Source organism: Somniosus microcephalus, chromosome 12, assembly GCF_052327205.1.
Source record: "Somniosus microcephalus isolate GS21.2 chromosome 12, FLI_Smic_1.0, whole genome shotgun sequence".
Classification (NCBI taxonomy): Eukaryota; Metazoa; Chordata; class Chondrichthyes; order Squaliformes; family Somniosidae; genus Somniosus; species Somniosus microcephalus.
In genome coordinates, this window is record NC_140998.1 from 30,957,399 (window position 1) to 30,972,013 (window position 14,615).

Consider the following 14,615-nt stretch of genomic DNA (forward strand, 5'->3'; position numbering starts at 1 on the left):
GGTACTCACCCTGACCATCCGAGTGAGGTCGTTGTACTTCTTGCGGCATTGGTCCGCACTCCTGGGGACATCGCTGGTGGATGACACCCTGTGGGCGATTTCCCTCCAGGCTCTCCTGTACTGCCTCCTGGGAGCCTTCTTGCCACTGTCCGGGCACAAGATCTCTCTTCTCTTTTCAAAAGCCTTAAGCAGCACCCTCAAAGCATGCTCTGAGAAGTGCTGCGCTCGTACACGGGCCTTCTGCATGGCTTCAGGCGCTATTTGGGTCCACCAGCAGTGTTCAGGCCTAGCTGCAGGGCTCCACTATCCAGGGCGTGGCAGCAGACAAAGTCGACCCTTCCCCCTTTAAGAGCTGGTCGGCGTCAGGGTGTCTGCTGTCAATCAAAACATGACCGCACCTGCGCTACGCCCGGCCTCGGCGTTATCAGTCCGCACCGCCGGCTTAGCGCCCAAAAATAGGAGTGCAACGCCAGTTTCAGCGCTCGCCCAAACTCCTTGGCCAAATCTACTGAATTTCGGCGAAGTGGCCTACACTTTCCGGCGGGCGCTAACTTTAGCGCCCGCCCGACTTTAGCGCCCCAGAAGTGGCGCGACTGAATTTCTAGGCCCAAGACTGGTTCGACGAGAATGACCAGGAGATCCAGGAGCTAATAAGCCGCAAGCGCAAGGCATTTCTGATCTGGAAACAGCAACAGAACGAGAGAGCAAGAAAACAGTTCTACAGAAGCCTGATGACCGAGGTCCAACAAAAAACTCGCGACCTAAAGAACAGATGGTGGGTGGAGAAAGCGCAGGAGATCCAGCAGCTAGCCGACAACCACGACGTGCGTGGATTCTTTAGCGCAGTCAAGACCACCTACGGCCCAAGCACCCAAGGCCCTTCCCCACTGCAGGCCAAGAACGGAGAGGTACTCATCAGGGACAGGGAAGCAGTCAGTGCCCACTGGAAGGAGCACTTCGAAGATCTCCTTAACCACGACTCTGTCTTCGACACGTGTCCTCAACTCCATCCCACAGCATGCTACCCGCCACCATCTCAGCACAACCCCAGCCCGGCATGAGGTTGAAAAGGCCATCTGACAACTGAAGAACAACAACAAGGCCTCAGGAGCAGATGGAATCCCCGCCGAGGCACTAAAGCATGGCGGAGAAGCACTACTGGCGCGAATTCATGAACTCATTTCTCTTATCTGGAAGGAGGAGAGCATGCCAGGGGATCTCAGAGACGCCGTAATTGTGACCATCTTCAGGAAAGGTGATAAGTCCGATTGCGGTAATTACAGAGGAGTTTCCCTGCTATCTGCCACAGGGAAAGTCATCGCAAGAATCCTCCTCAATCGCCTTCTTCCAGTGGCCGAAGAGCTCCTCCCAGAGTCGCAATGCGGATTCCGCCCACTAAGGGGCACAATGGACATGATCTTCACCGCACGTCAATTACAAGAGAAATGCAGGGAACAGCACCAACCGCTGTACATGGCCTTCTTTGATCTCACAAAGGCCTTCGACACTGTCAACCGTGAGGGATTATGGAGTGTCCTCCTCAAATTCGGCTCCCCTCAAAAGTTTGTCACTATCCTCCACCTGCTTCACGACAACATGCAAGCCATGAGCCTGATCAACGGTTCCACCACAGACCCAATTCACGGACGAACCGGGGTCAAGCAAGGCTGTGTCATCGCACCAACGCTCTTCTCAATCTTCCTTGCTGCAATGCTCCATCTCACCCTCAGTAAGCTCCCCACTGGAGTGGAGCTAATTTACAGAACAAACGGGAAACTGTTCAAACTCCGTCACCACCAGCCCAGATCCAAGGTCATCCCATCCTCTGTCGTTGAATTACAGTATGCAGACGATGCTTGCGTCTGCGCTCACTCGGAGGTTGAACTCCAAACCATCGTAAACACCTTCACCGAAGCATACGAGAGCATGGGCCTTACACTAAACATCCGTAAGACAAAGGTCCTCTACCAACCTGCCCCCGCAACACAGTGCTGCCCCCCGATTATCAAAATCCACGACAAGGCCTTGGACAACGTGGACCACTTTCCATACCTCGGGAGCCTACTGTCAACAAGGGCAGACGTCGACGACAAAGTCCAACACTGCCTTCAGTGTGCCAGTGCAGCCTTCGGTCGCCTGAGGAAGAGAGTGTTTGAAGACCAGGACCTCAAACCCGGCACTAAGCTCATGGTCTACAGGGCAGCAGTGATACCTGCCCTGCTGTATGCCTCAGAGACATGGACCATGTACAGCAGGCACCTCAAAGCACTGGAGAGGTACCACCAACGCTGCCTCCGCAAGATCCTGCAAATCCATTGGCAGGATAGGCACACCAACGTCAGTGTTCTTGCTCAGGCCAACATCCCCAGCATCGAAGCTCTGACCACGCTCGATCAGCTCCGATGGACGGGTCACATTGTCCGCATGCCCGATACGAGACTCCCAAAACAAGCGCTCTATTCGGAGCTCCGGCACGGCAAGAGAGCCCCAGGTGGGCAGAGGAAACGCTTCAAGGACACCCTCAAAGCCTCCTTGAAAAAGTGCAACATCCCCACCGACACCTGGGAATCCCTGGCCCAAGACCGCACAAAGTGGAGGAGAAGCATCCGGGAAGGCGCCGAACACCTCGAGTCTCTTCGCCGGGAGCAAGCGGAAGCAAAGCGCAGGCAGCACAAGGAGCGCACGTCAACCCAAGCACCCCACCCACCGGCCCCTTCAACCACCGTCTGCCCCACCTGTGACAGAGATTGTAGGTCCGGCATTGGACTCATCAATCACCTGCGAACTCATTTTTAATGTGGAAGCAAGTCATCCTCGGTTCCGAGGGACTGCCTAAGAAGAAGATAATGCATGTTATTTCTTTATTCCCTCACCTTTAAAAGCCTCCTTCAAATCTATTTTTTTTTTGGCTGTGCCTTTGGACAGGATCACTAATTCGTCGACTAGCACTTGGCCCGTTTTATCCTGTGTGAAACACCTTGGGACATTAAAGGCGTTATAGAAACACAAGTACTTATTGGCCTACAGCCAGAAATTTACACGCCCCGGCCAATCTGCAAAATTCTCTCAACAACAGCAATTATCCTCTAACTGACCACAAATATGCCTGTTTACAACTTTTAGACTTTAGGGCCTTAAGGGACAGTTCAGATTAAACACAGTTCCACTTTCTGTATCAGAATAATACATCATGTAACACTCCTTTCATTACAAAACGGCATATCATTCAAGTTATCATGAGCAGCGCCACGCAAGATCTGCTAATATATTAAAAATACACCAATGCATGGGCTAAATTACAATGAATCACTTCATTGTTCAAATACGAAAATAAATACCCTTAATGATATTTTATTTTAATCAATTATAGCTATCTGCTATTCTAAGTAAATGCACTACTGCGATTTGAATATATTCACTGCCGATACAGCCTTCGCTTACTGTCAGTCGAATAGTCCCAGATGTTAAAAGAGTCAGGAAAGAGACTCCAGAGACCCAAGAGAATTATTTTATCATCTCCTCTGCAATAACAATAAAGAGGCTATTTGTTAGTCTTTGAGAAAGCATCACCACATGATTCAGTAGGTTGTGCAATCTGAAGGGCACTGAATAAAATAATGGCACTGGTGAAGTACCAAACAAATGGTGAATTATACATGAAGGTGACATTGTAGGGAATTCTTTTTATCATTTTAAGAAAATGTTTAAAGCATAAAATAATGCTGCATCCGCATTGTACAAGATTGTACTGAACAGAACTTGCATTGCCTGCAGCTGCTTTGAAACCAAACCGAAAAGGAATATTCTATGTACTGGTTCACCTCATTTTTAACATGTTCTCAGAAGAATACATTAAGACCTTCAAGATGCGACTTGTGTCCCACATTTGGTACTGACCATAATTCACTTGCAACTTATCCAATTTATTCACTCATAGGATATAAATCATATCCCACAGGTTGCAGCAAATGGCATCAGGTTCACAAGTTCGGTTTTAAATTGCGATCTTAATTCACCTCCAATTTTGTTTGTCCTATTTAGGCTGCCTAGCCCGACTCAAAATTCTTCATCTCAATAGTCAGGGCGGTCACCCGCTTCCAGATAGCCTCTACAAGTGCTTGTAGCGATCTGGGCTTTATGAAGCGCTTGAGCACCCCGGGGAACTTTACTGCGGAGGGGAACGAAGAGAAAAGAGAAAGGACCTGGTCTCCCTTTGTCGTCTCCAAGACCAGAAGCTCCTTATGTAAAAAGGATCCAAAGACCACAATTATAGAAATCAAACAGCAATGAACAACTACTTCAAGACAGAGAATCAATGGGGGTGGGGGAGGAAAGGAATATCCTAACTGTTAGCCCGTTAATCAGCTGATACCTCTATTAACTCGAAATGTTCAACTGATCTCATTTTTATCTGAGCACCACATAGATAAGATCTAGCTCGAGTAAGCAGAATGCTCTTACTGAGAGTTTACTCGAGGTCAGATTTTAAAATAGGTCAACGGTAGCCTAATTTAAAAAATCCAGTTTGGATATTTAAATTGATATATACACCATAATTAAAATCATTAAACTTTAGTTACTGGCTGTTAACAGTCCCTGAACAATAGGTGGTAACCAAAAAATAAAATTGCTGGACGAGGTTTATAAATTTGCTGAGCTGTTGATAAAGGGGGTTATCGAAATGTTAAGAGACCTAGTCAGTTTTTTCCAAGTGAGGCAGTAGCTGATACAAGTGTCAAAATCAGTGAGTGGGCTGCATGATTACACAGAAACAGAAGTCCTGATGCACACAAAAATTGCAAGACCCCATGCACAAATGATGAATCTCCCCACCCCTGCCATATCCACAAAAAGCATTCATGCTTTTTAAATATTTTCCCTTGCTTCCACAATTTTCTCCAGTCCTCAATGTACTGACGATTGCTGGAGTACATTTCATCAATACGACCCGGGTTCGAATCCGGCCTCGGGTGACTGTCTGTGTGGAGTTTGCACATTCTCCCCGTGTTTGCATGGGTTTCCTCCGGGTGCTCCGGTTTCCTCCCACAGTCCAAAGATGTGTGGGTTAGGTTGATTGGCTATGATAAATTGACCCTTAGTGTTAGGGGGATTAAATACATGGGGTTACGGGGATAGGGTGGGATATGTGTTGGTGTAGGGGTTATGGGGATCGGGTGGGATATGTGTCGGTGCAGGCTCGATGGGCCGAAATGGCCTCTATCTGCATTGTGGGGTTTCTGTGATTCTGTGATTCTGTGAATACAGGCCTCGGCCCAAGTGAATAGTCTTACATGCTTCTTTTCCCCCAAAGCCCCACCCAAAAGCTTGGGTCTGGGACCCCAGCCAGAGTACCCCCCCGACATATCCTCTCTCACCCTCTGCACTAAGCGACTACTCGTCCTCAGTGATTTCATCTCCATCTCAGCTCGCCTTCTCAATCTGCTCTGAATTCAATGCCCTGCTGTCCCACCTAAACCGCTCCCTCTGTATAAAGTCTCCTATCCATTTTCCCAACCATCCCCTGGACCATGCCATCCACTGTGGCTTCTCTACTCCCATGATCTCGATCACTGACAAGGTTAGCCCCAGCCATTTCCTGGTATCGCTCACCATGCACATCCCCCTATACCTCTTTCCCAACCCCATTTCATTACGTCCTCCCAGTCACTTAAAATTGCACACTTTCAAGCTGCCAATTACCTAGCCTTTGGCCCTCCATTCGCCACTATACTTCTGTAGCTGTTGATTTGCTCAGCCATTCCTTCATCTCCACATTTATGCCTTATAGAATCATAGAATAGTTCAGCACAGGAGGAGGCCATTCGGCCCCAGCAAAAGCTTTACCCTCTTCCATCCTGGTTGTTTCCCTTGGATTGACAGGGTAGATGCTGAGAGGTTGTTTCCCCTGGCTTGAGAGTCTAGAATTAGGGGGCACAGTCTCAGGATAAGGGGTCAATCATTTAAGACTGAGACGAGGAGGAATTTCTTCACTCAGAGGGTAGTGAATCTTTGGAATTCTCTACCCCAGAGGGCTGTGGATGCTGAGTCATTGAGTATATTCAAGGCTGAAATAGATAGATATTTGGACTAGGGGAATCGAGGGATATGGGGATCAGGTTGGAAAGTGGCATTGAGGTCGAAAAGCAACTATGATCTTATTGAATGGCGGAGCAGGCTCGAGGGGCCATATGGCCTACTCCTGCTCGTAATTTTTATGTTCTTATGTCTGACCCTATCTTTGCTCCCTCACCCAAGAGGTTCAGACTTGAGCTTTTGATCACCCCTCCCTCCAGGAGAGCTTTTTGAGCCAGCATGTATAAAGTCCTACAAGAGAGGGGGTGGCACTGGACCTAATTCTAGGGAATGTAGTTGGGCAAGTGGTAAAAGTGTCAGTAGGAGAGCATTTTGGTGACTGTGACCATAATTCAGTGAGATTTAAGGTAGTCATGGAAAAGGACAAAGATGGACTGGAAATAAAGGTTCTAAATTGGGGGAAGGCCGATTTTAATATGATAAGGCAGGATCTGGCCAAAGTGAACTGGGATCAGCTACTTGTAGGAAAATCCACATCAGAGCAGTGGGAGTCTTTCAGAATGGAAATAGAGAGAGTACAACGCCAACATGTTCCCGTAAAGGTCAAGGGTGGGACCAACAAGCCCAGGGAACCCTGGATGTCAAGGGATATACAAGAATGGATTAGGAAAAAAAGGGAGGCTTTTGGCAGATACAAAGGACTAAAAACAGTGGAATCCCTGGAGGAGTATAAAAAAGTGCAGGGGGGTACTTAAAGAAATTAGGAGAGCGAAGAGGGGGCATGAAAAAACACTGGCAGGCAAAATAAAGGAAAATCCCAAGGTGTTTTATAAGTATATTAAGGGCAAGAGGATAACCAGGGAAAGAGTAGGGCCCATTAGGGACCAAAGTGGCAATCTGTGTGAAGAGCCGGAAGATGCAGGTGAGGTTTTAAATAAATATTTTGTATCTGTGTTCACTATGGAGAAGGATGATGTAGGCATAGAAATCAGGCAGGGGGATTGTGATATACTTGAACAAATTAGTATTGAGAGGGAGGAGGTACTAGCGGTTTTAGCGGGCTTAAAAGTGGATAAATCCCCAGGCGAGATGTATCCCAGGCTGCTGTGTGAGGCAACGGAGGAGATTGCAGGGGCTCTGACACAAATTTTCAGAACCTCTCTGGCCACAGGGGAGGTGCCAGAGGACTGGAGAACAGCTAACGTAGTACCATTATTCAAGAAGGGTAGTAGGGATAAACCAGGGAATTACAGGCCAGTGAGCCTAACATCAGTGGTAGGGAAATTATTGGAAAAAATTCTGAGGGACAGAATTAGTCTCCACTTGGAGAGGCAAGGATTAATCAAGGATACTCAGCATGGCTTTGTCAGGGGGAGGTCATGTTTAAACAATTTGATTGAATTTTCGAGGGGGTGACTAGGTGTGTGGATGAGGGAAGTGTAGTTGATGTAGTCTACATGGACTTCAGTAAGGCTTTTGACAAAGTCCCATATGGGAGACTGGTCAAGAAGGTAAGAGCCCATGGGATCCAGGGCAATTTGGCACATTGGATCCAAAATTGGCTTAGTGGCAGGAGGCAGAGGGTGATGGTCGAAGGTTGTTTTTGTGACTGGAAGCCTGTGTCCAGTAGTGTAGATATGAAGGCTACACGACGATATAGACAGGTTGGTTAGATGGGCAGATGAGTGGCAAATGGAATTTAACCCTGAAAAATGTGAGGTGATGCATTTTGGGAGGACTAACAAGGCAAGGGAATTCACAATGAATGGTAGGACCCTAGGAAGGACAGAGGATCAGAGGGACCTTGGTGTGCATGTACATAGATCCCTGAAGGCAGCAGGACAGGTAGATAAGGTGGTTAAAAAGGCATATGGGATACTTATATTCTGTGCCTCAGCTAATGAAGGCAAGAGCAGGGAGGTTATGATGGAGCTATACAAAACGCTAGTTGGGCCACAGTTGGAATACTGTATGCAGTTCTGGTCACCACACTATAGGAAGGATGTGATTGCATTGGAGAGGGTGCAGAGGAGATTCACCAGGACGTTACCTGGGCTGGAGTGTTTCAGCTATGAAGAGAGACTGGACAAGCTGGGGTTGTTTTCCTTCGAGCAGAGAAAGCCGAGGGGGAACCTGATTGAGGTGTACAAATTATAAGGGGCATAGATAGGGTAGATAGAAAGGAACTTTTCCCCCTTAGTAGAGGGGTCAATAACAAGGGGGCATAGATTCAAGGTAAGGGGCAGGAGGTTCAGAGGGGATTTGAGGAAAAACTTTTTCACCCAGAGGGTAGTTGGAATCTGGAACTCACTGCCTGAAAGGGTGGTAGAGGCAGGAACCCTCACAACATTCAAGAAGCATTTAGATGAGTACTTGAAACGCCATAGCATACAAGGCTACGGACCAAGTGCTGGAAAATGGGATTAGAATAGACAGGGCTTGATGGCCGGTGCAGACACGATGGGCCGAAGGGCCTCTTTCTGTGCTGTATAACTCCATGACTCTGTGACTATATCTCCTTCTTTGGCTTGCCATGCAGGTTTTATTATTACATCTCCTGTGAAACACCTTGGGATGCTTTTCTACGTTAAAGGTGTTATGTAAATGAAGCTTGTTGTTGTTGCATGCTCTTTTATACCAGAAAAGCATAAAATATTTGTGTGTGTTATCAGGGAACAGCTCATAGCAGACATTCACAGCAAGAAAATGGGCCTGTTAAGATAGATCATTACTAGGATATATCAGTTGGATTTCGTGGGATTATCAGTATAACCTTTGAAAAGGTCATCAATACTGGTACAATATCACGACTGGTTTACTGCTCTCTTTCAGGGCTCCTTTTGTTTATATGCTTTGTGGATCATTAAAAGCTGCTGAGAGACAGGCCAAGAACAGTTTTCAATGAAGGTGCAGTCCACAGCCCCAGGACACAACTATGACGTCAACGACAAGAGCAGGGCCGAGTTGCAGCATTAGAAAAACTGTTCCCAGCCTATCTGGGACGCGTGCTTCGAAAACAAACAAAAGGACGAAACGCAGTAAAAGACATACAACAGCAGTCTGCACCCCTTTCAAGAAATGTGGCCATTCAGAAGAAGAAATCTCCCTTTTGAAAAAGAGATGTTCAATTAAATCAATGGTCACAGAATCACCAATAATACATTTCTATAACAATCTGCCAAATAAGATCAACAAAAATGGAACGTCAAATAGAGAGCACTTCAGTTTGGCTTTCATCGTGGTCGTTATGAGCAGACTGCAGCTGCACATTTCCACCCACCTGCAGTCTGACCCTGTTTCACAGATTACCCATAGGACAGGGAAAGACACAACAGAAATCTCTCGGTCGTATTCTATTCTCCAACAACTCTACAGGGAGGTTAAACCAGCTGGATGACACATGGTCAAGCAAAAAATAAAAACGTTTATTACAAATATGTCAATTTTTTTTTTTAAAGTAACCCAGAAAGGCGTTAAGGTGCCCTCATTTAAGAACGCTAACAATGAACCGCCCCATGGAGGAGTTAAATGCAAATTCTCTCCCTCGTTGAACTGAGGTTCCAAACTTAGGCAAACAGAAGTCAGGCGCAACCCTGCAAGAGGCAAAAATTAAAGATTTTGAAGTGTCTCCACCAACTGCTATCGTTCATTCCAGCTAGTCAGCTAAAACTGACACTGTTGGTTGCATGAAAACACCTGGCCGGCTGTCCTGCTCTCTTAGTCGCAGCATGTCTGACCTTGGGGTGGGAAAACTGCCATTGTGCCTAAAACAAAAGGTGCACTGCTCCTTTTCCATCAACGACCCAAAAGAACTACGAAAATAAAATGTCAGTGACCTTGGTTTTCGAGTGAGGTGTTTAAAGCTCAGTGGGTGAAAGCACTTCATGGGGTCACTCAGGGTGCCACTCCTGACCTCTACCCAGGTGACCCCTGCTGGAAAATGCATGTCTACGGACATTGGGTGCGAACTGGATTGGACTCGGCTGAGATGTAGCCTGTTAATACCATCCAGGGCGACACAAAGGATGTTGAATTGGATAAGATACTGAAAACCAACTGGAGCTGGGCAAATTTTAATCAGGATTGCACTTATTTGGCGTTTTAACGTAGAAATAACATCCCGAGGCACTTCACAGAGTGTATTCGGACAAAAATCAACACCGAGCTAAAGGAGGAGATATTAGTAGAGCTTAGTCAAAGAAGTGGGTTTTAAGGAGGGTCTTAAAGGAGGAGAGGAAGATGAAGAGACAAAAGAGGAATAGGGAGAGAATTCCAGAGCTTAGGACCTAGACAGCTGAAGACACAACTGCCAATGGTTGAGCGAAAGGATTTCAGGATGCACAAATATGAATTCTGTCTCAACACAACCCCCCTCGCACAACCTTGCATTCTAGCTCTGTCATAGAATCCTTCATTAATACTACCACCCAACCTCTCCCCACCCCACTCTCTTACTCCCTTGAAAACATAACAATGAATATTAAGTCCCCACTCCTGTCCAAACCTATGCCACGGCTCCATTATAGTTACATTATATCCCTTCATAGTTATTAATGTTTTGAACTCTCCAATTTTGATTTGAATACTTTGTGCATTCACATTCATCCCACTCAATCCTGACTTGAAATTTTGGAACATTGATCCTTATTCTGTCTTCTCGTTTAATTTTTTGATATTCTATCCTCTTCCTACAACAGTGCTTTTCTCCATCACTACCTCAAAGCCTCTTTCTTTCCCTTTTTCCTCTGGTAATATTTTCTAATTATTACGACAGTCTTATTAATCCTGCACTCCCTCCCTAATCCCAAGCCTTGACTTTTAACATCCCCCTCCATACTAGTTGAATTTTCTATTTATCGTCGCCACAAGAGCATTGGTGCCATTTTGGATTAAGTGAAGGCCTTCCCTTGTACCAGAACTCTGGAATACAATGGGGTGGAAGTTATGCTACAGTTTGGTTAGACCACATCTGGAGTACTGTGTTCAGTTCTGGACAACACACCTCAGGAAGGATATACTGGCCTTGGAGTGGGTGCAGCGCAGATTCACCAGAATCATAAATTATGAGGACAGGTTGCATTGACAAGGTTTATATTCCCCTGACTATAGAAGATTAAGGGGTGACCTAATTGAGATGTTTAAAGGTTTTGATAAGATAGATAAAAAGAACCTTATAAGTAGAGCTGGGCAATTCAGGGGTGATGTCAGGAAGCACTGCTTCATGCAAACGGCAGTGGAAATCTGGAACCCTCTCCCCAAAAAGCTGTTGAGGCTATGTTAATTGAAAATGTCAAAACTGATTGGTGTATTTTTGTTAGGTAACGGTATTGTTGTTAGGTACGGGTATTAAGGGATATAGAGAAAATGCCGGTAAATGGAGTTAAGATACAGATCAGCCTTGATCTAACTGGGCGGCGGAACAGGCACGAGGAGCTGAATGGTCTACTCCTGTTCCTAACTGTCATATTCATAGGATCACATCGGATATACAGCACAGAAACAGGCCATTCAGCCCAACCAGTCCATGCCGGCGTTTATGCTCCACTTGAGCCTCCTCCTGTCTTTCCTCATCTAACTTTATCAGCATAACCCTCTATTCCCTTCTCCCTCATATGCTTATCTAACTTCCCCTTAAGTGCATCAAAATGCATTCCCCAAGAATGCGAACCCTTCCCTCCTGCATTATCCCTGCAGTTAGGTCTAGACCTGCCTTATTAAACTGAAAGCGCTGAAGGAGCTGTACATTTTTAAATACAATGGGATAGAATTTCCACTTGGGGCGCAATTGGGAAACTCTACCCGAATGTTCGAGTTAGAATCGCCAACATTATATTTTAAACAGTAGACACATTTTAAATCTTAATTTCAAACTACTGTGTAGAAGTATTAAAACAATCTGCGGCGCTCACCCCAATGCCATTTTTAATATGTAGCTCAGTGGGAGGAATCGAGTCCATTTTGTTTGTGGGGTGACACACTGTAGTTTCATACAACGTGGCTGCCACAGTCTGAAGTTAGAAACAGACTTTCATTTTAAGAAGTATTAAATATGTGATTGGCAAATACTGTGAATAAGAGTGCCAACCACCATCACTGTAAACAACAAAGCCTTGCTTTCAGATTTTTGAAAATGTTTGCATTTACCCCAGAAAGTTCCCAAAAACACCAAAATCGAGGACTCAATCCATCAACCATAAGCCAGTTTAAATTAGATCATCAGTGCAAGGAGACTGCTGAATGCAAAGCATTGAAGCAGCCAACCAAACAATCCATACCACAGCCTTCCCTCATTTACACATACAGACGAGTTGAGATTTGTTTATATTATGTCCCAACTTATTTATAACTATCACACCATCTAATAATAGGAGGGTAAGAAAAACAAATCTACATCTCGCCTCAGTGCATAGCATATCCGCACACACTCACCGTTTGCTTTTAAAAAAGAGCAAAAGCAGTCACGACAACCTCCCTCTAATTAGATCAGTCAAATTCAAGAGTCCGTGGCTATTTTTTGTTAAAAGTAATCAAAACACATCAGCATAAATAGACAAGTAGACCTGCAGGATCCCAGATGTATGGTAGAAGTGCCACGGTTCACTTAATCCTTATGTCGTGAACCATCATTGATCTAAATATTAGTCTGATATAGTTTCCCAGATATTAAGAAAGAAGAAGCACTAAAAGCAAGTTTCTATTATGCTGTACCTGCTCAATCTGTGCATTAACTCATTCTCAAAGTTGATCTACTCGCACTCGTAAACAGGTGCGTTCTGTGAAAATGAGAACCTGACTTAAGGAGCCTTCGTGTCTTACCTTCAAACAAGTTCTTGTATTTGAGAAGATCATTAGCATGGAGCCATTCTTTAATCTGCTTCTCTCCAAGGTTCTTCCACCTCAGTTCCCAGGCCAGCACCCAAAGACAAAAGGAGAGCAGGAAAGTCAAGACGCAGCGGTCCATCAGGCCATCATAAACGAGCACGGCACATATAATGCAATCCTGGGTTTCAGAATACAGTTAAAAACATCGACTCTCACAACTCTTTGCAGAGTTTGCAATGGCAGCCTAACAACATCTGTGTGCTCCAGGCTGGACTAGACCAGAAAACAAGGACATCAGTCACTCTCAAGCCCATGTGTCAGCAGCTCACGGCCTTAATTTCAGTGCTCAAGCTGTTCTGCAAAGAAGAAAATACATACTTTGAGAAAATCACAACTGAAGAACACAGTTTAGTATACTTCACTATTTCTGCTCCACTAAAAATGAAACTTGGTGGTGTATACCACAGTAAGTGAGAATCTACAAGATAGAGTCTGTGTGACGTACATAACAGCTAACGGGCAATAAATCATGTGTAGCTTGTGCCCAAATTTTCAACAAGCACTTCCACCCTAGCTGTCGTACTAAAGTGCTACAGAGGAAGATCTGCCCCAATTATGTCTCCCAAACACCACACAGTACTGAGTTTAAATTTTTAATAAAATCATAATTCCTACCACTTGCAGTTCCACATACAAAGGGCAGAAACATTGAAAAATAGAAGACCGAGGGAAGCAGTGCATTATCCAGAAGAGCCCACCTTTTGGTCGTGGATACAAATCCAGCCTGGACTGATGATCTCTGTCTGCTGGTTATAACAGTTCTACATAAAATTATTTTACACACTCTCAACCCAGTCCCCTGTGCACCTGGGACACAAAACTGTCCCTAATTTAGTGCTAATGACGGCTGGCATGGGAAATGGGAACATGGCACATAGATGCAGCAGGAGGGCACTCTGCTTTTAGTTTAAGACTGAGACATATTGTCAGGACAGAGCATAGAATAGAATCATAGAATGGTTACAGCACAGAAGGCGGCCATTCGGCCCGTCGAGCCCGTGCCAGCTCTCTGCAAGAGTGCTTCAGCTAGTCCCACTGGCCCATCCTTTCCCCATAGCCCTGCAATTTTTTTTTCCTTCAGGTACTTATCCAATTCCCTTTTGAAAGGCCATGATTGAATCTGCCTCCACCACCCTTTCAGGCAGTGCATTCCAGATCCTAGCCACTCGCTGCGTAAAAAAGTTTTTCCTCATGTCGCCTTTGGTTTTTCTGCCAATTATCTTAAATCTGTGTCCTCTGGTTCTCGACCCTTCCGCCAATGGGAACGGTTTCTCTCTATCTACTCTGTCTAGACCCCTCATGAGTTTAAACACCTCTATCAAATCTCCTTTCAACCTTCTCTGCTCTAAGGAGAACAACCCCAGCTTCTCCAGTCTATTCACGTAACTGAAGTCCCTCATCCCTGGAACCATTCTTGTAAATCTTTTCTGTACCCTCTCTAAAGCCTTCACATCCTTTCTAAAGTGCGATGCCCAGAACTGGACAAAATACTCCAGCTTTGATCCCTGGTTTGTGCAGAGTTAACTAACCCCAGCTATCCTGACTATACATTGTCAAAGTGGAAAACAAATGGATGTAAAAGTAAATCGAAATGTGCCAACAAGAAGCTTTCACAGCTGTGACCGAGACTGTAGGTCCCGCATTTGTATTGGTCTGGTGGTTTAGGCTATTCCACCACTAAATATAATTATTATTGAGGA

The 14,615-nt window shown here is 45.5% G+C and overlaps 1 protein-coding gene across 1 annotated transcript in view; it reads right to left on the reverse strand.

Annotated features, from left to right (window-relative positions):
* Positions 1-14,615, reverse strand: part of arel1 (apoptosis resistant E3 ubiquitin protein ligase 1) — a 109,415-nt gene that overhangs the window by 93,763 nt on the left and 1,037 nt on the right. Inside the window, exon 2 of the mRNA XM_086002714.1 lies at positions 12,850-13,211. Coding sequence (XP_085858840.1) covers positions 12,850-12,994 — 145 coding nt within the window. The 5' untranslated portion in view covers positions 12,995-13,211. The remainder of the gene's footprint in view (positions 1-12,849; positions 13,212-14,615) is intronic.